Consider the following 21,025-nt stretch of genomic DNA (forward strand, 5'->3'; position numbering starts at 1 on the left):
CAAGACAATCAAGATCAAGGCCCATTAAGCACGAAGAAAAATTACACGCATCATCCAGTGGAGTTTGTGATCTATCTAAATCCCCGACTGTCTACGCTCACAATGTTAACGTTCCTTAGGTGCTGCGTCCTACATTTCCTTTTCCTGACATTTGGACTGCTTTATCCACTCACGGCACTCCTCCGCGGTACCTTTGGGATGCGCAAGCTGCCACTTCACTAGCCTTTCCTTCTGAAAGAAAATGAAAAAAATATTGCGTTAAGAATGTCTGACAACTAGAACAATGTGATCACTTACAAAGGGAAGGGAAGCATCAGTGTATACCCATTCTTTAACCAAGGGACCTTCTTCGATGTCCAAAACTCCCATAATGTCGTTCCCATCGAGCAGCGGTTTGATCTTCTTCCATGCACCTTCAAGATCTGAAGAACCAAATGATTAAGGTATAAATCAGGACAGCAAATCAGAATTTCAGACTAGTACTGACAGACTCGAGTCAGTACTTTACCGAAAACTATTCGGCATCATCAGGTAGGAAACTGAAAATAATTCTGCATCATCAGGTAAGTTCTTTACCGAGGTCAGTTATTAAACGCTCAACTCTGATATATATCTCTTTCCTTCTATTTAGCTCATCCTGCTGGCTGAAGGAACCATTTGCACTGCGGACTTCTGGATAGGACAGAGTGGATATCAATAGCGCCAGACGCCAAAGGTCCTTTATTCCAAGGAGTAGAAGTCCTGAAATGCTTAAACTGTCACAAAATTTTGGTCTAGCAACAAAAAAGGAGCAAGAATGTCATGCAAGAATAGATCCAATTGATTCATCAACAGCAACTCTATTCCAATATTCTAATAAGTTTAACCAAATATATCGAACGATCAAATCAAGCAATTGACATCACAGACATGGGGTTATAGAGAACCCGACAATATAAAAAACGTTCGGGATTTGAAAACAAGCATGTTCAGCACTGACCTGCCAAAACGCGTGCTACCATGTCTGTTGGTATCTCAAGATTTTTTTTTTCGAAAAAGGGGGACTCCTCAGCCTCTGCATCAGAACGATACATACGGCCAACTTATTAAACAAATAAATAGGTTCAACAAGGTCTTAAAGTCTGAAAACGAAAATAAAGGAGAGCTCACAAAGAGCCAAAAAGGCGAAAAACAAACTCGCCACAACCGGCTGGCATAAAAAAGATAGGTAATTGCCTATCCTATTACATGACCGCCATCCAAACCGGTTGAAGATATCCCGTGCTACCATCTCTCAGCGGATAGATCCAGTAACCAAACGCTCCCTGGCCTCCGTCAGAGTGAGTAGGGACCACATACGGGTCAACGCAGTGGCCCAGAAAATAACCTGCAAAAAATGAATATTTGTTGTTCTGTTAAAAACCAAATCATTTGCAGTTCCAGACTGCCCACAGTAAAGCACAAACTCCTACGCGAATGTGTCTCGCTGTTTCGGGCCCTATCCCGTTAAGCCACGTTCCAAATAACGTGTTTGACAGAACTCGATGGAGTAACGTTAAATGCAATATGGACTATCCGCCATAGAACTTTGGCTAACGGGCAGTCAAGAAAAAGGTGTTTGATAGTTTCATCCCGATCACAGAAACTACACCTAGTAGGTCCTGTCCAATTACGCTTTGCCGAATTGTCCTTGGTTAAAATTACTTGTTTATGGACAAACCACATAAACACTTTGATTTTCAAAGGAACTTTGACAGCCCGAACATGTTTGGAACTAGGAATCGAGCTTGAATTGATAACATCAACATACATTGATTTAACTGTAAACTCTCCAGACCTAGTAAGTTTCCAGCGTAATTTATCGGGTTGTTGAGATAGCTGAACCTCCATCAGTCTACCTACTAGATGGAGCCATTCTTCCCAACGATTGCCAATTAGCGTCCTTCTGAACTGCATATTAAGGGGAGTGGATTGAAGTACCGTTGCAACGAATGCTTCACGTCGTTGAACAATACGATGCAGAGACGGGTATTGAATGGCAAGGGGGGTCTCTCCGAGCCAAGTATCCTCCCAGAATCGCGTGCTAGCGCCGTTGCCAATAATAAACTTTGTCCTATTAAACGAGGTTAATTTGACTTCCATAAGCCCTTTCCAAAAAGGTGAGTCAGTCGGCCTTGCTGTCACCTGGGACAAAGTTTTGGAGTGAAGATACTTGCTACGAAGGATTTGCGCCCAAGTGGCATCAGTCTCTACCGATAACTTTCACAGCCATTTGCTGAGAAGACATCTGTTCTTGACCTCAAGATTCTCAATACGAAGACCCCCTTGGTCTTTCGGTCGACAGATGATATCCCATTTGGCGAGTCGGTACTTTCTCTTTAGTTCATCGCTCTGCCAGAAGAAACGTGATCGATAGAAGTCCAGTCTTTTCCTAACTCCAACTGGGACTTCGAAGAACGACAAAAGAAACATAGGCATACTCGTGAGAACCGAGTTTATCAGAATTAATCGGCCTCTGTATGACATGAGCTTGCCCTTCCAGGAACTCAGTTTCTTTTCAAATCGGTCTTCGATGCACTTCCATTCTCTGTTTGTCAGCTTACGATGGTGAATTGGGATACCGAAGTATGTGAAAGGCAAAGTCCCCAATTCGCACCCAAACAATTGCCTATATGCCTCTTGTTCGTCATTGGCTCTACCAAAGCAGAACAATTCGCTTTTGTGAAAGTTAATCTTTAATCCGGACAATTGTTCAAATAAGCATAACACCAGCTTCATATTTCTCGCTTTGGCCAAGTCATGCTCCATAAAGATAATCGTATCATCGGCGTACTATAGGATAGACACACCTCCATCAACTAGATGAGGTACCAAGCCACCCACCTGACCAGCCTCCTTAGCCCTTCCTATCAGAATTGCCAACATATCAACTACAATGTTAAACAAGATAGGAGACATCGGATCCCCTTATCTTAGGCCCTTATGTGTCTGGAAATAATGACCTATGTCGTCATTCACTTTAATTCCAACACTCCCTTTTTGCGTAAACGATTCTACCTAGCGTCGCCAGGCTTCATCAAAACCTTTCATACGCAAGGCCTGTTGAAGGAATGGTCATTTGACTTTATCGTACGCTTTCTCGAAATCCACCTTAAAAACAACTCCATCTAATTTTTTCGAGTGGATTTCGTGTTGCGTTTCATGAAGGACCACCACCCCTTCTAGGATGTTTCTGTCCGGCATGAAAGCAGTTTGGGACTGCTGCACCACAGAATGCGCAATCTGTGTGAGCCTATTAGTCCCAACCTTGGTGAAAATTTTGAAACTAACATTGAGAAGGCAGATCGGCCTGAACTGCTCAATTCTCACATCCTCCGTTTTCTTAGGAAGCAATGTTATTGTTCCAAAATTTAAGTGAAATAGCTGAAGCTGTCCAGAGAATAGATCATGGAACATAGGTAGCAAATCCCCCTTGATAATATGCCAACACTTTTTGTAGAACTCTGCCGGAAATCCATCCGGCCCTGGAGCCTTATTGTTTTTCATCTGCACAATAGCTTCAAACACCTCTTTCTCCGAGAACGGGGCAACCAAAATATCATTATCATCAGCAGTGAGTTGAGACACATCCTCAATCCTGGACTCATCCAAAGACACACAGTTATCCTCCGGAGGACCAAACAACTGCTTATAGTACTCGGTTATGTATAATTTTAGGTTATCCTGACCTGAAATAGTTCCTTCATCTTGTTCAAGCTGAAAGATTCTCTTCTTTCTGTGCTTGCCATTAGCGATCAAGTGAAAGAACTGAGTGTTCGCGTCCCCCTGGACAACTTTGCGGACCTTAGCCCGCAACGCCCACTTTAATTCCTCTTCACGGAGCAGCTCTTTCAATCTCATCTCTGCTTCTAGCTTAGCATGAAGCTCTGTGGGTTGCAAAATTGTGGATTCGGCTTTTAAATCTAGGGACTGAATAAGTGTAAGGAGCCTTTCCTTTTCGACCTTATAAATCCCACTAAGGTGCTTAGCCCACCCACGTAAGAAACTCCTCAAGTGCCTAATCTTATTCTGCCAGCGCTCAACGGAAGTCCTACCTCCTGCATCCTTAGCCCATTCCCTGGCTATCAGATCCAAGAAGCCTTCACGTTCAAACCATGCCAGCTCGAATGAAAAGGAGTTTTTGTTTCCCACGTGGTTTGGCTCACCAGAGTCCACGAATAAAGGCGTGTGATCAGAGATTCCGCGCGAGAGAGCCTGGACCGTTACCAAAGGGAATTTATGTTCCCATTCGATGCTCGCTAGGACTCGATCCAGCTTCTCAAACGTCGGGTTTGGCAAAGCATTAGCCAAGTAAATTTTCTGCCAGAAAGCTCTATCTCTCTCAGATCCAAGCTTTCAATAATGGTATTAAACATAAACGACCATCTGCCGTCAAAATTATCATTATTCTTTTCCTCTCTCCTCCTAATGATATTAAAGTCACCCCCAACTAATATTGGGAGCTGCTCAGAGCTGCAAATTCGAACAAGATCCGCCAAAAACTCTGGTTTAAGCTCGGGCTGCGCGGCACCATAGACCGCCACCAAAGCCCAGTTAAACCCATCTGCTTTGGACCTAACCCGAAACTTAACCGCGAAGTCACCCATCACGACACTTCGGACTTCCAGCGAATCGCATCTCACTCCAATTAAGATCCCACCCGATCTTCCTCGCGGAGGCAGGCAGTGCCAATCGAAATCGACACCGCCCGATAAAGTATTGAGAAACTGGGGCGCAAAATTATCTCTACTAGTTTCCGAGAGAGCAATAAAATCTAATCTATGCTCGATAGACGCATCTGCAAGAAACCTCCTTTTAGCCAAGTCTTTCAGACCTCTGCTATTCCAAAAGATTCCTTTCATATTTCATCATGAAATTTTTTAGTAGTACGGATCCTAGCACTCCTACGAACCGCTGAAACAGGATAAACTTTCCGCTTCCACTTGCGTTTGGGTTTGCTATAGTCCTCCACCCGGTCCTCATAACCGGGCTCAGTGGATCGAACTACTGTATCTTCTAAAGTAGCATCCTCTTCCTCAGACTCAGGAATGGATGGTGCAAGATCCGCACAAAAATTATCGAGCACTCTGACACCCAACGCATCAATATCTGCATCATTCATGTGTTTTACTGCTGCTAAATTTCGAATTGTTTCTAACGCGCGTTCCGCTTCCAAGTCTAGGAGATCATTAACAGAGTTTGAAATTTCACTATCATTACTACCTAGTGAAACTCCTAACTGATTTGCATTATAAATAATTTCATTATTAGAGAAATGCAAAATGGAGTTGGAGGTGTTGACCGACATACCAGTAGTGATCTCGATATCACGAAGCTTGGCCGCCCGCTTGGCGCACCTCAGCTGCATGTCATCAACATCCGCCTCCCCTCAGACACAGGATCCGGGATGCCTCCAAACGCGATGACCTCCTCCCAAGTGGCCCCGTGAGGGACGAGGCCTCCAACCCCACCCCCAACGCGCGGCCAAGCCAAATCTCCCAGAGGGGCGCCAGGATCCGCAGGCACCGGCACCGGCGACCTCGGAGAAGGAGAGCTCAGGGCCGCCTGCCCACGCTCCGCAGTAGGCGCGGTCGCCCCTCGCCCAGGAGAGAAAGGAACCGGGGCCTCCTGCCGCGTCCCTCGCCCAAACACTGCAGGAGAGGAGAGGGCCAAGACCTCCTGCCCAGGCCCCCCTCCCAAAGCGGGTGTGTCGCCGATAGTCACCAAAGACACCTCCACCGCAGTCCTCAAAGGTGGTAAAGCATCGGAATGAGATGGGGTCATTCGGGTTCTCTTTAACAGTTTCCAGATTTCCATTTGACTCGAGGAAAATAATTAAATCGGCAAACTTGTCACTTGCAGCATGTATTTGGACAATCTTTAAGAACAGAAATAAAAAGATTATGAAAAGTGATAATCCCAAGGTGTACGATATGCAGAAACAAATGCTGTTGGAGGTTGCTCAGGAAACTGTACCGCTTCAGCATCAGAACCATTCAACTTCAGAGAGTTTCCAATAATATAGCGAACGACCTCCTGCAGATGATGCCACAAACTTGGTAATGTACTTGCTTCAAAACCGACCAAATTAGCTCAATTAAAGCACCTAATATCCAGTTTCGTCAGCTTACTTACAGAAGAACTGACCCAAGTCTTTTCTAGAGCAACAATTCAACAGAATTTAAGTACATAACAAAAGAATTTTTTCCCTGCTTTAACAGATAGAATTTTTGAATCAAATAGGGTGAAGATGATGCAATAGTAGCATCTAATATTTGTACTAAGATATATATTATGATTTCGATGAACCAAGACTGCTCTCTCCAGTCATTCTACTTGCAAGCAAAGTTCGAGCTTGCCTCCTTAAATAGTTACCGTTTGCATTGAAGTTTGGAGGATTCATGAGTTAGATGTTACCTTTTTCTTCGTGTACACCATATTTCGAACTGGAGTAAATAGTGCACTATACATGCAAAGCCTTCTCTGTTCATCCTGAACAGCATCACAAAACTTAATTAGTGTTATGAAAATAAAAGGAAATTATTTGCAGGTAAAAGAATGTCAGTCGTAACAAAAAGCATGTACAGTAAAGTTGTATACCATAGGAATCATCAGTTTTTCTATAATTAAGATGAAACTGTGATGAGGATCTTAGTATCAAAAAATTTTTGACAAGAAAACACTAGGAGAGGCTCCTACTGCTGTATTATTATATATAGTGGAGGATTTACATGGAATATTACAAGTCCATCAGCAAAATTCTATGACCAAATTACGAAGATCTGAGAAAGAGTTTAATAGATGATATAATGTCCTTTTGGAATCTATAACGAAGAAACTCAAAAATCTGTTCGCAACCTTCTCAACCAGGTTCGGAGTGATAATACTGTGTGTAATCATCTATAAGATTTACTGAATTGATAAACAGATTCATTTTTTTACGAAATCGATTAACAGATATTGGAAAAATGGAGAAGCTTTACTTGGTAGTACCAACCATGATTTCAATCAGGTGCAAAAGAATGTATGTGCCCTGTTTTTGTTTGTAAAAATGAATCTCACACAGTTTACAGATAAGAATAAGGGTAATGTTGGTTACACTTTCGACTCTGCTCAAAATGTTACACCCTTGACTATAAGCATTTTAAAACCATCACTGAAAAGTATTTTAAGCCAAGCATGGAAGATAGAACAAAGAAAAAAACATGCATAAATCATGTCAGAGTACGATATTTCACGGTGTATCCTTAACCAGACATGCTGAAAATCTCAGACCTGCGACATGGAACCAGAACCACCTCTGAAAACCGAGCAGCCAATTGATTGTGCAAGATTCCATGCTGCTTCAATATGTGAAACACATAGCCTGCGTCAACAGAAGATACGAGATGAGACTGAGTTGAAGTAAATATGCCAATGGAAATAAACACACCAGTGAACACTGGTAGTGTCAAACTCTACGAGTACAGAAGTTCGAAGTGTAATTTTGCCAGACATTGTTGCTTATATTGAAAACACAGACTAATTACATATTAGAACATGGACATACCAATCATGTTTGTCGAGAACTGGAGGAACTGTTTTTTCAGGAAATGCAAAAACAATGTAAAATAATCCCAAATCACGGATATGGCACATTGCATCAACCGGATATTTGCCTGACATCATGTGGTCAACCTGCACAATTTAGACTTAGATAAAATCGGTGACCTAGGGTCTTGCATGATATCAAAAGATAAAAGAAAGTGACAAGGAAAACAAGAAGTGTAGAAATCAAACCTCCTGACCAATGCGTTCTCTGCTAATCTTGCTACGAAGATTCAACTTCACTTTTTCATCAGAAGCGGCTTCTTTCAAATTTCCAGCTAATGTAAAGCTGAATCTAGCAGCTGTCAGAGATAAATATTGGCACATACAACGAAAATCAATATTACAAGTCACTGTTTAACTATTTAGTTGACTAGATAAGGCATAAGCACAGCAGCAAAAGAAAATGAAATGACAATGGGTTGACTACTTATGGACACACATAAGATTTTGACTTACAAACATGAGAAACATTTTTCCTTGAGTTTTCAGAATAGATTACCGCAGTATTATACTTTTCATGTCATTATTATCGAATATTAGCAAACCAATTTATACACCTCTCTAATCTTAATGGTTTAGATAGTAGCATAATAAAAGAGAAGGATAAAACTATAGCAAGAGTTATTGGTGTTCAGGTACGTGATGTTTGAATATACCAAATCGGATTGCTCGAAGAACCCTCAGGGGATCATCGAGGAATGTAACTTTGGCTGGTAAAGGAGTAACAATAAGGCCTTTCTTCAGATCTTCAAGACCTTCATAGATTATAGGATATTGATCAATTATGGTTACATAGAAGCATGGATTTTAAACTGGTCACATGAGTTTACAAGCGTGTAATAATGGCTAAACTCACCTCTTCGAGTTAAATCTTCCACCAAGTTCGTGTTGATATTATAGAATAAGCTGCCAAAATTCAAAATTCAGAGAGGACAAAATAGGATACTATCTTAAAAATAAACATTGTAGCAGTGAAAGCATAAATCTAAATACCCTAAAAATCATTTCAAAATGAAAACTGTATTACCTATTAATTGTTAGGTCCCTGCGGAATGCATCTTCTTCGGGCATACCATACTCCTGCACGTCAACAAGTATGACATATCAGTAAACTATAGTAAATTGGTGCACAAGGTCGCTAAAATGAGTATGCAAAGCAATTCTAAGTGCATGTGCGTACCGCAGTGGGAATACGACTGTTTTCAGCATATTTTTCAGACCTCAAGTTGACAAAATCAATCGTGATGTCAGAGATGTCAGATAGTATTATCTTTGCGGTTTCCAAGTGCTTAGATTGGCCAGGTTTGCTGCAGGAAACTATAAAATGTCACAAGTTCATGATAAAAGGCATTTAAATTACTGCATATGTTAATGCGACAAAGTATGGTACACTTAGGAGTTGGGAGCATGTATATAACACTCTGCTTGGACCAAAAGGTGACCTATCCTATGGTACACTTATGAACATATAGAGCACACTGCCTTGATAAAATAGTTACACTCCCTGCCTCTGTTTAAACTCAACTCAAACAAAATTGAAATGCACAGAAGTGTAAAGGCTATAAATCTCAAAGAAGTGGCAAAATGATGTCAGCATTGACAGTAATACGGCACTAACCAGAATTAGTATAACAAAGATTGCATACCATGGGATAACACAAGGTGTTTTCAGCTCATGGCTGATAACCTTCTCGTAGTAGTCAGTTATTTTCTCACAGAATTCTTTGCCGGTCAAGTCATCAAGCGCGATGTCAATGTCAGTAGAGTTTTTCCCCAATAGCTGCCAAGAATATGCCAAAGCAAGGGTTTAAGTCACAACACCACCCAGTGCCCCACAATCGTTTAGTAAACCACAAGCCACAGATGCGATTTTCATGGAATTCTCTACTTGATCATTAAACAATTCCTCCTTTTTTTTTTAAACTAAAAGTGCCTCCTTAAACCCTAGTACATAAACTCTAGAGAATATAAAGGGCCTACATCTGCCCATCACCCAACGATTTTCCCCATATTTTCTAAACACAGATATCGAACCCTGCAGGAGAGATCACACCATAAACCCTATATAGACTAAACACTGCTACGTTTCTAATTTCAGTATTTTTACTGCACCGCGAGAAAGTGGCACTGCTCACCTTGTCTCTGACCCATCCGCCGGCGACGCGGAGCTGGGTGCCGAGGCCTCCGTGGTGGACAACATCGAGAAGGCGCCCGAAAATCTGCTGCTCCAGCTCTGTGGGCACTATGCTCGGCTGCTGCGCCCCCGCCGCCATGCCGGCTGGAGCTAGTTCTCCGAAGGCGGAGAGGGGAGATGAAAAGGAGGAGGCCGCCACGAGGTGGGATGAGCAGGCAAAGAGACCTCCTGCATGCAGGGGTTGGCCTCCCGGCTGTTGTTAGGATTAGAAAGAAATAATCCCGATGTGCAATCCGTCCGTGTACCCAATATCGAACAGCCGTAAACTTTTGGAAATCGCTAGGGCATGCATAGGCTGTTATTAGGTTACCTTCTCTGCTGGGCTCGTGACGCGGCCGCGTGGACGGTGGGAGACCGCCGCCGACTGCTACCGGGCGTCCATGTGGCGGCTATGGCCTCCTGGCTCCTGTTCGCCTGGCTGCCGCAGTCGCTGCGATGAGGTGAGGTGGTGGGGACATGAGCCGATGCGATCAGGCAAGGCAACGGCGTCGCGCCCGGGGAGATCAAGCGATTAGTCAAAACCGAGGTCGATCGGACCCCTCCCGCGCCGTGTGGCAGACTGGCAACGCCGAGCGGTTCGTCGGCGCGAGCGTCGTGTTTTTCCTGTCGGCCCGAGCGTCGTGGCGAACAGCGGCATATCGATCGATGGGCGTAGGGTGGACCGGCCCATTAGCTCTGATCGACACGTCTTGTAGATACAACTAGTACAAATGTCCGTGCGTTGCAACGGGCAAAAACTATTGTAAAAATTACTCTGCATGATTGTACGCGCCATTTCTTACATACAGTTTTGATAAACATCATTAACAAGTCTACCTTGAAGTGTGGACGTAAAGAAGCCACTCTAACATCCTTCATTTGATGGAAGAGTAGTGGAGCATGGAATAGTCTAGTAATTGGTTTTTTTTTTAAAAACACAACTATTTATTTATTATAAAATAACTAAACAATCTTGAAATTTTAATATTTTTACTAGAACTGAAACATGTTTCGAAAATGAATATTTCTTGAACACATGTTTTTTAAACACAATTTTAAAATTTTGTGATCGATTTTCAAAAAATTGGAACATTTTTTGGGAAATTTTGAGAATTTTTTTAAAAGCGTGAACATATTTAAAAGCATTAATTTTTTTAAATCAAGAAGAATTCCAAACACTCATACCTTAAAAAAAAAACACACGCCCGGTGTCTGCAATTAAAAAAGATTGTTGGTGTCAATACCAGGTAGTATAAAGTTGAGAAGGTCGTAGGGATATCCTTTGATGGCACCTCCTTCGGCTTAGCACTATCATCGAGTGGAAGAGAAATAGTCTAATTGTTTTTAGTAGGATATACAAATGGTGGAATTGTTGTATACTATTCGAGAGTTCAATAACCAATCCAAAAGTTTTGCATAGAATTTTCAAAAGATCTGCAAATGATTTTTGGATTCAAGTGTAGTGGTGCATTGAAGTGAGATTGTTTGTATATAAGTTTTTTGTTAGTATTCGAAAGCAAACAAGTTTTTACTATGTTAGAAAAGGTTGGTTATTTGATTTACAAGATTATATTCCGTTCCTCCTCTTTTGCACCATTTGGACTTGGCCATCATCACCACAACAAAAAAGCTTTTCCTCCTCATCACGGCTAAATTTCAGGTGGATGCATCGTTGTCACATTCTCTCTACTCTTCATCCCTCCCTCTCTTCACCCTATCTCACCAACGACGTCGGTGACATCTAGAGTTGAGGAATATCTTAATTGTCAGCAAGTCTGCGTGAGCTCCAAATATCTTCTCCTTTAAAAATATCTATTTCTAATATTTCACTCATTATTAATTATTGTATCTGATGATGTATTCATAAGATATGGTAGGCATGAATACTAAACTATGACAGTAACAACAAACAACGACAAGTAATTAGGGCAACTCTAACGCGCAGACACAAACTGTATGCGTGTGTCCATTTGGATCGAAACAGACATAAATCATGGCCCAATGCGCCGACGCAAACGGACCCAAATTTGGGCAGGGTTTGCGTCTGCGCGGACACGGAGCAGACGCACGCGACACCCACCCTAGTCCTCCCCTGGCCTGCCAGTCGATGGCACATTGGCCATCCCCCCCCTCTCCCACAGACATCCACCACACCCGGCCACCCCTCCCTCGCCGTCGTCGCCCAGTTCTGATGCCCAGGCCGCCGCCCGCACCCACATACCTCCGCAGCAGCACGCCACACCCGGCAACTGTTCTTGCTGGCGTTGGTGAACTATTTTCTCCGCCGCCGTAGCACCCCAACGTCCAGGCCACCCCTCGCCTTCGCTGCCGGCAGCAACGCTCCAAGCGCGGCTACTATGAGATTTAAATTTTATCTTTGAAATTTATTTGTGATAATTTAAATTTTATTTGATTTGTAAATCATGAGACTTTATTTGGTTGTGTAACTATAAGATATTTGTATTCGGTTGAATTATGTGAACTTTGGGCAAAAAAATTATATATACGCTAAAAGAGTAAAAACTGTGTCAGCGTATTGGATGCACTACCAATCAAAATGCGAACGGGCGAACAAAGCCGAAAATGCCGACCAAAGGACAAAAAATGGATAAAATTCATGGAGTTGCTCTTATATCAGTGCTTTGCAATCGGTGCTAGGGCTAGCACCTTCTGGTCGGTTAAGCCATTAAAAAAACCAATCCACAACAAGAAATCCCCACCGAGAAGCTCACCACTGCGTGGACTTTTATTCCACATCTCCATTCCTCCATAGCAGTGCTGCTCTTCTCCTCTTCTATCTATCCATCCATCCAGCGAGCCAAGGAACCCCATCTCCATCAGCGCTGCTCTTCTCCCATCTCCATCAGCGCTGCTCTTCTCTCTATCCGTGCTCCAGCCACACCACACCCACGCGCCCGTGGCTTCCACAGCCCACGACGTCGCGTTCCCCTCTCTCTTCCTTCACCGCGCGGTAAGCTCCTCCTCCCCGCCCCTGATACCCTCCTTTGGCGTTTGTTCCGTTCACCCCATCTCTCTCTCTCTCTTCTGATTTCCCAGGCCCGTTGACCCCATCTCTATGATTTCCCAGGCCGCATCGCCTGCGACCGATGGTTGCTTCGCGTTCGTCAGCCGGTTGCGGCGCGGGTTTGGCTGGGCCTGCACGCACGGGGATGGATGGGCCTGTGACAGAGGCGCGGCAGCGATGGCCTGCTCAGGCTCGACCTCGGCGGCTGCTTGACGGGGCCGCGTGCCGACGCTCCGGCGCTCCGGATCGGCATGGATCCGCAGTGGCATCCTCCTCATCCTGATTCTCTCCATCGTCACCGGCACGGCCTCGGGGTCCGCGCTGGTGGGTGACAGGTGCGCAGCGGGCTCGCAGTCCCCATGCGGCGCCGGGATGCGCTGCGCCTCCTACTCCGCCACCTCGTCCACCCCGTTCGCCGCGGCGGCCTCCAACACCGCCGGTCTGCATACGAAGAAACAGAGGACACGCGAAAGGGATTTTTTTTACCGAATCGTTTTTCCCAGAGCCACTTACGTGGGAGTGCGGGTTCAATCTCCGGAAAAGAGAAGGGCCTTTTTGCAATAGTGCCACGATGGGTGTGCGGGAAAACTAAAGGCTCACATGATTACTAAAGGCTCACATGATTTTTTTTTGGCCCATATATGTATCCGTACGAAGGAGGCCCAGCACCCAGCAACAGACTTAAAATTGAGATCAACGTTTAGTACCACCTCGCCACCTCGTACGTGTTCAAAACTAATGGGAAAAGAAACTAATCGCGGGACGGAACCAAGAATATCACCTTGCTTTAATAATATATATATATATATATATATATATATATATATATATATATATATTTGTGGCTTTTTCCCTTCTGCTTTTTTTTTCAGTCCATCAAAAAAATTAAAAGTGCTCAAAAAAGGGAAAAAATGTTTGTGAATTCAAAAATCGTTGTACGAATTTGAAACATTGTTCGTGAGTTTGAAAAAAGTTCAATAATTCCAAAAATGTCGCAAATTTGAAAAACAATCATGGGTTTGAAAAACAAAGTGTTAATTTTTAAGAATTTTAAAAATTGAAAGAAATAATTTGTGAAATTTTAAAAAATAGTGATTTTTAAAAGTGTTTACGAATTTTGAAAAATGTTCATGCATTTTAAAAATATCGTTAATAAAAGAAACACGAATTTAAGAAATATTGGCGGACTTGAGAAATATAGAAGAATAAAAAAATTGCGAATATGAAAAAAATCACGAATCCGAAAAACATACATGAATGTGAAAACACTTTTACGGATTCAAAAAAATTCAGAAATTCAAAAAATGAGTATGAAATTAAAAAAATTCTGCATATTATGAAAAACTCGCAACGTCGGTAATAAATTCAGGGATTTGAAAATTGGTTGCTGATTTAAAATAATTTTTTGAATTTTACAATTGTTCTCAAATTTTTTTTAAGTGTGAACTTGAAAGGAGATAAGAAATTAAAAAATCACATATATATAAAAAGGTTCATGGAGTTTGAAAAATGTTAGCAGATTTAAAAAGGACTATGAATTCTAAAAATGTTCACGGATGTAAAAAATGTTAATTTTTTGGTCAAAACCAGTCAAACATAGGGATGAAACTGATATAACTAGAGACGGGTTGATTTTTGTCCCGCTTTGCAAGTTTGAGGTTATACTACAAAGTATACGGTTTTGAGTTTGAGAATTGAGACAATTGAGAATTGTAATATAGACTTCTCCCTAAAAAATAAGTATATTGGATTGGACGTCGATCACGCACACGCGAGGCTGTTGCCTGTTGAGGAGTCGACGGCGACGACGACCCTCATGTCAACCAGTCTGTGCTCACGGGCAACCTCCTCTTGGCGGCCAAGTGGCTCGGCGACGCCGTGTACGTATAGGTGTCTCCTCCTCCTGGACTGTACACGAGGAGTCTCCTAAACCCACTGCGCGAACTTGTCGGCGATCTTTACCACGGGATCGACAGTCCTCAACAGTGGAAGGAGGAACTCCACCGCTGGCCAGAGAGCCTTCCTCCACTAATGGCGTGTGGTTACCTGCAATCTACGCATCAAGGTCGCACATGAACTGGGACAGGACAACCCAGAGGACGGTTTGCGGCATGAAGTCAATGAAGAACCTGGCCAAATTGGGGGCTCTGGGTTCCCCGAAAAGGAAGAATTTCTTATTGATATGAGTGTCATAAGTCAGGATGTCATAATATTGTTGTACAAAATACGGCTCAATTTAGTTAGACACATCAACTCTTTTTTTCGAAGGGCCTAGACACATCAACTTCTAGAAACCGTGTGAAACTTACAAGTTTAATTGAGAAGATGAAAGAGTGCACCCGCAAAGAAAAAGAGAGAGAAGATAAAAGACTGAACTCCGGACCATATAAATGCAGACAAGAACTCTTTTATATATTTGTACACCAATCCAAAGATACAAACACATACTTCCATCAAACGTCATAAAACAAAGTAGTAGACATATACACCACGGAAACATGACGCCCCTAACCAAAGCAAGTAACAGCTAGCTCCTCACGAACAAAGAACGCACACAATGAAAAACACATCATCGTAGCTTACATATAATCGTACGTGCATACTAGGACATGCTACATAGACATAGTCACGGAGTTCTTCATCATGGTTTAGCCTCCGTCTTCGGGTAGTGTGATTTGCCCTTTGGCCCCTCTGGTGCAGCTGGGTGTGGGACTTCAGGCTTAGACACCTCTAGTACGTCGATGTGAGGTACTTCAGGAATCTTTGGCATCTCATCTATTGCAGGGTGTGGTATCTCTGGTATCTCTGGCATCTTTGGCACCTCTGGCGTAGGAGGGTGTTCTAGCTCGGTCTTAGGTGCCTCAGGCGCAAGAAGGTGCGAGACTTCAGGTATCTTTGGCACCTCCGGTACAATCAGATGGGGCATTTCTGGTACAACATGGTGTGGCACTTCCGGCGTTGTAGGGTGTGGCACTTTGGGCATCTTGGGCACCTCTGGTACGTTTGGGTGTGGTAGTTCGGGCATCTTTGGCACCTCTGGCATGGTAGGGCGTGGCACCTAAGGTATCTTTGGCACTTCGGGCATCTTCCGCACCTCTGATACAATTGGGTGTGGCAGTTCGGGCATCTTCGATACCTCCGGCATGGTAAGGTGTGGCACTTCAGGCGTCTTTGGCATCTCAGGAACAACGGTATGTGGGATTTCAGGCTTCGGTTGCTCCATTGTGGTGGGGTGCGACGCTTCAGGCATCTTTGGCACCTCAGGCTTTGGTAGCTCTGGAACAGTAGGGTGCGGCAGCTCTGGCATCTTTGGAATGGTGGGGTACGGCATTTCTGGAATCTTCGGCACCTCATCCACAACTGGATGTGGCAGTTCAGGCATCTTCGACACCTCAGGCGCCGTAGGACTCGGCAGGTGCTCCTCCTGTGGCGCCTTCTCTTCAAGGTACCGTGCCGCGCTGATCATGCCAGTGCATGAGAGCAGCAGCGCCACGACGAAGGCAAGTGTGGGCACGGTGGTCTTCTTGGAATCCATGCTGAATTGTCTGCGCTTGTGCTCGTGTGTGTGTGTCAACTACTTCCTCCGTTCCTAAATATAAGTCTTTTTAAAGATTCCACTATGGTCTACATACAGAGCAAAATGAGTAAATCTACACTCTAAAATATGTCTATATACATCCGTATGTAGTTTGTAGTGGAATTCCTAAAAAGACTTATATTTAGGAATAGAGGGAGTAGAACTAAGCTAGTTCTTTGTGTGGGATATCCATACGAGAGATGAGAAGGCCTGTATTTATAACACCTGCCCCAAAAGTGAAATCAGGCTTCATGTTCATTTTTGTCAGTGGCAGCTCATCTGCATCTCGCGGTGGTTGCTCAGTCTGGTCGCCGCATGTGATTTCCCGATCGGTGTCTGTGTGTGGTTTAATTAGTTGGGAATACTGAGACGTGGGTGACCTAATTGGTGTGTATGCGCAAGTATCATGAATACACGTGTCCATATAGCGGACGTTGGCGAGGCGGAGTCGCACTCTCCGGTGATGTGTATGGTGCACAGCCACCCCGGGTGCCGCAACCGGTTATGGTGGACGTAGCCGGCTCAATCCATCATCGATCCCATATCCACCGGAGACGTGCAGGCGACAGGCTCCGACGAGGAAGAGTAGCGCATGGGAGATGGCGGCAACTCGTGTCCTGTTAGCCGGTATGTGTCCCATCTTCTATTGTACCTCGCCAGCGACCGGAGCAACACTTCGAAGGGCGCAGCCGGCCGCCAGACAATGTTCCGGCAGAGCCGGGCGAGCTCTACTTAGATTAGGTTTGATGTTGCATGTAATATGGATTTGATGATTTGAAAATGGAGTATCTGGTTGTAGAATCGAATGTTTGTGTGCTGACCTGTAAGTATGCGGACGTCCGCAAGCGATTGGGGACCGGATTTTGGTACTTGCGTTTTTTTAAGCAACCATATATTTTATTAGACAATCTGTTTACAAAGATTACACATATGGTCACCATACGAGACAAACATGCTTGTCAAGCAATTTTGCACAAAGAATTCCACAACAAGTGAAATTAATATTCCAACCTTGGAAAAACTTGTGCCTCGCCGAAACGTAGTCCACAAACATCCTCCGCCACCACCATGGCAACACCGGAAAAAGATGAGAACAGCCGCCATACCAAGATCTGGGAGAGCACCATCGCATACAAAGATGTTTTTCGAGCCGATGAAGCGGGTCGCCGCAAACTACGAAACCGAGTCTTTGTGGCATGTAGGCCAGGGATCTTCCCGGTGGTCACCAGATCTCGACGTCGTCAACTTCATCCGAAGTAGTCGAAGAAGAGGAAGGTCGCCGCCTGACGTCGTCCACGCACCCAACTGTAAGACAGTAAACACAACTATAGCAGCTGACACGAACGCCACCCGTGAGAGCGCCGACGGCCGACCACCAGACACGAACCTCGCTGGATCCAAAGATCGACGAGACGATCGGGCCACCTGCCCCTCGTCGCCACTGGTTGGAATGACGCCGAGATGGAGGAAGAGCAAAGGCAAATTATTCCGACGAGGCGCCATCTCCTCCATGGAAGCAGCGCCCCAAGAAAACACTACACCAACCCTAAACACAAGTCGGAGCCGAAGCACCAGGGTCCCCACCCCCTCCCGTCGCCGAAGCGACGGATGGAGTAGGCAGGGACCGGCGGGCAGCGGATTGGAGGCCGGTAAAGTTCGGGGCAGAAGGACCGCCCGGATCCTCTTTTCTCGGAGGGAAACAACGTGGACTGGTACTTGCCGTTTGTAGATGCTCTGAAGCAGATATGAGAAAGGGAGCTAAGGTGGGACTGTTTTTTTCTTGTTTTTTGACATCAAATTTTAACATGGATGACGGGGAGGTGGGGTCGTTCGATGGGAGGGAGGAGATCGACGAAGGTAACCTGGGGGTTTCCTTTTAATGTTAGAGATTTGCAAAATATAAGATTTTATTTTTGTATTAGGAAAAATTGTAACTGTGATTCAACAGTAGAGTTAATAGTAATAGATAATAAATGTTGCATGGGATTGGCAATTTTTAGTATTGAGGAATATTTGATTTTAGTTTGGAAGGTTATTAAGAAAAATCTTTTGTCTATGTTTTAGAAAAAGTGATAGCACATATATGGTGTGATTTTTGAATTTTTTATTACTAATATTTACATGATTTAGTTGAATCAGCACCTATCACGAAAAATCAGAGTTGAGAGGTGAGGCGAAAATTAACCATGTAGCGTGCTCGGTTTTCGACAGGACTTGGTTTCCCTATTTGAATGTTACTGTTTATTTAAATGGAAGGTTATTGGGTGGATTAGGGTGGGCCAATCAGGGGGCGGAGAGATTAGCAGTAGGAATTAGGTGGGTTGGAGTCTTGCATGCACATCCCGTGCACACACATACCTTATTCATGTGGTGAGACCCGATCAGAGAAGCCTGTCGGTTGAGCGGTCGAGCTTTGATGAATTCGCTCGTTGGAGCGCCGGGGCTTGAAAGAGCTTTTTCGGCACACACATACCTTATTCATGTGGTGGGACCCGATCAGAGAAGCCTGTCGATTGAGCGGTCGGGCTTTGATGGATTCGCTAGTTGAAGCGCGGGGGCTTGAAAGAGCTTTTTCCAGGATTAGAGTTGTGCATGCACATCCCATGCACACACATACCATATTTACGTGGTGGGACCCCATCAAAGAAGCTTGTCGGTTGAGCGGTCAAGCTTTGATGAATTTGCTCGTTGGAGTGCACGGGTTTGAAAGAACTTTTCTGGGATTAGAGTCCTGCATGCACATCCGTGCACACACATACCTTATTTATGTGGTGGGACCCTATCAGAGAAGCTTGTCGGTTGAGCGGTCAAGCTTTGATGAATTCGCTCGTTGGAGCGTGCGGACTTGAAAGAGCTTTTCCAGGATTAGAGTCCTGCATGCACATCCCGTGCACACACATACCATATTTACATGGTGGGACCCGATCAGAGAAGCTTGTCGGTTGAACGGTCGAGCTTTGATGAATTCGCTCGGTGGAGCGCGCGGGCTTGAAAGAGCTTTTCCGGGATTAGAGTCCTGCATGCACATACCGTGCACACACATACCGTATTCATGTGGTGGGACCCAATCAGAGAAGCCTGTCGGTTGAGCGGTCGAGCTTTGATGAATTCGCTCGTTGGAGCGTGCGGGCTTGAAAGAGTTTTTCCGAGATTACACTTCTGCATGCACATCCCGTGCACATACATACCTTATTCACGTGGTGGGACCCGATCAGAAAAGCATGTCGGTTGAGCGTTCGAGCTTTGATGAATTCGCTTGTTGGAGCGTGCGGGCTTGAAAGAGTTTTTCCGAGAATAGAGTTCTGCATACACAACCCGTGCACATACATACCTTATTCACGTGGTGGGACCCCATCAGAAAAGCATGTCGATTGAGCGGTCAAGCTTTGATGAATTCGCTTATTGAAGCGTGCGGGCTTGAAAGAGTTTTTCTGAGATTAGAGTTCTGCATGCACAACCGGTGCACATATATACCTTATTCACATAGTGGGACCCGATCAAAAAAGCCTGCCAGTTGAGCGGTCGAGCTTTTATGAATTCGCTCGTTGAAGCGCGGGGGCTTGAAAGAGTTCTTTGGGGATTAGAAACACACAAGAAAAACATGTACGATTCCGTCCAAACTTTCCGATTTATGATCAACGAATGGCAGTCATCAACGATTTTATCTTGCGTCGTTAAAGACACTAAAGCGCTCGCTAGCTAGATCTGATTGACTTGGTAAAGACTGCAAAAGCAAAAAAAATTGATATATTTCCATGTAGTATTACTCTTTTTTTTCAGTTTATAAGGCGTGCGCATACCTTTAGGTCGTCAATTTGACCAACCTAATACAACTCAAATATTACAAAAAATATACCAATATAAACTTCATATGTTCTATTTTCGAACGGTATAATTTTGGGAAACCTTTCCACACGGCGCACCGGCCGAATCGTCGGGCTGGTCGCACCGCTCGCTTTCTCTGCAAGTAGGCCCACCACCGAACGACCATCTCCCGTATTACCTTATCTCTTTAGGGACAACACCATCCACTCATTCTTCGCTCGTGCATCTCTACCGCAACCTCCTCCGCTCGCCCTTTTTCTCCCTCTCTGTAGATGCTTGCGCCTCCCCCACCGGCGACCGGCTGTGCCACCAGCCATGGCCACCGCGCCTCCCCCACCATGGCTGCCCCCACCCCGCCCCCTCACCCCCCAACCAGCGACCAGCACTGCAAACCAACACCCACCGGTGCTGCCGATGGCGGCGAGAAGTGATGGAGAGCCGCGGCGGCCGGCGTTGCAACCACGGCGACAAGTGATGGAGATCCAGCATTTTCTTTTCTTGGAAGCAGCCCCAATTTTTGCTGCCAACGCCCTTGATTTTTGATGGAACCAGTGTAAGATTTTGCTACAACCACGTTCTTTTTTTATGGAACCAACTCAAAATTTTGCTGCCATGTTATTTGCTTTTTGGTACAACCGGTTTTCAATTTTGCTACCACCATCTTCAGTTCTTGCTGGAACCAATCAATTTTTTTGCTACCACCATGTTCGTTTCTTTTTCGTGGAACCAACCCAAAATTTTGCTACCATGTCATTTGTTTTTGGTACAACCACTGTACATTTTTGCTACAACCAACCTCGGTTTTTGTTGGAACCAA

The 21,025-nt window shown here is 44.5% G+C and overlaps 2 protein-coding genes across 3 annotated transcripts; both read right to left on the reverse strand.

The window, feature by feature from the left end:
- LOC123049051 (tRNA nucleotidyltransferase cca2) lies at positions 1 to 10,394 on the reverse strand. Of its 2 annotated transcripts, XM_044472050.1 has the most exons (17): positions 10,113 to 10,394; positions 9,744 to 9,970; positions 9,255 to 9,388; positions 8,789 to 8,915; positions 8,636 to 8,688; positions 8,465 to 8,514; positions 8,265 to 8,363; positions 7,798 to 7,907; positions 7,568 to 7,695; positions 7,294 to 7,384; positions 6,436 to 6,510; positions 5,995 to 6,054; positions 5,806 to 5,896; positions 980 to 1,033; positions 577 to 741; positions 325 to 422; positions 1 to 231 (listed from the first exon to the last, which is right to left on the reverse strand). In XM_044472050.1, the coding sequence occupies exons 2-17, from the start codon at positions 9,879 to 9,881 to the stop codon at positions 130 to 132; spliced, it is 1,575 nt and encodes a 524-aa protein (XP_044327985.1). In that variant the 5' UTR covers positions 9,882 to 9,970; positions 10,113 to 10,394; the 3' UTR covers positions 1 to 129. The 2 variants fall into 2 exon arrangements, with proteins under 2 accessions (XP_044327985.1, XP_044327984.1); XM_044472049.1 differs by lacking the exons at positions 1 to 231; positions 325 to 422; positions 577 to 741; ... (1 more) ...; positions 9,255 to 9,388; positions 10,113 to 10,394 and having other exon boundaries at positions 5,407 to 5,896; positions 9,744 to 10,106.
- Positions 10,395 to 15,364: 4,970 nt separating this feature from the next.
- Positions 15,365 to 16,606, reverse strand: LOC123049052 (protein PELPK1). The gene is given in 1 exon segment (XM_073262319.1): positions 15,365 to 16,606. A coding segment is annotated over 1 exon segment (894 nt). The 5' UTR covers positions 16,342 to 16,606; the 3' UTR covers positions 15,365 to 15,447.
- Between the last annotated feature and the right edge of the window lie 4,419 nt (positions 16,607 to 21,025).

The sequence above is a fragment of the Triticum aestivum genome, chromosome 2D (genome assembly GCF_018294505.1).
Source record: "Triticum aestivum cultivar Chinese Spring chromosome 2D, IWGSC CS RefSeq v2.1, whole genome shotgun sequence".
NCBI lineage: Eukaryota > Viridiplantae > Streptophyta > Magnoliopsida > Poales > Poaceae > Triticum > Triticum aestivum.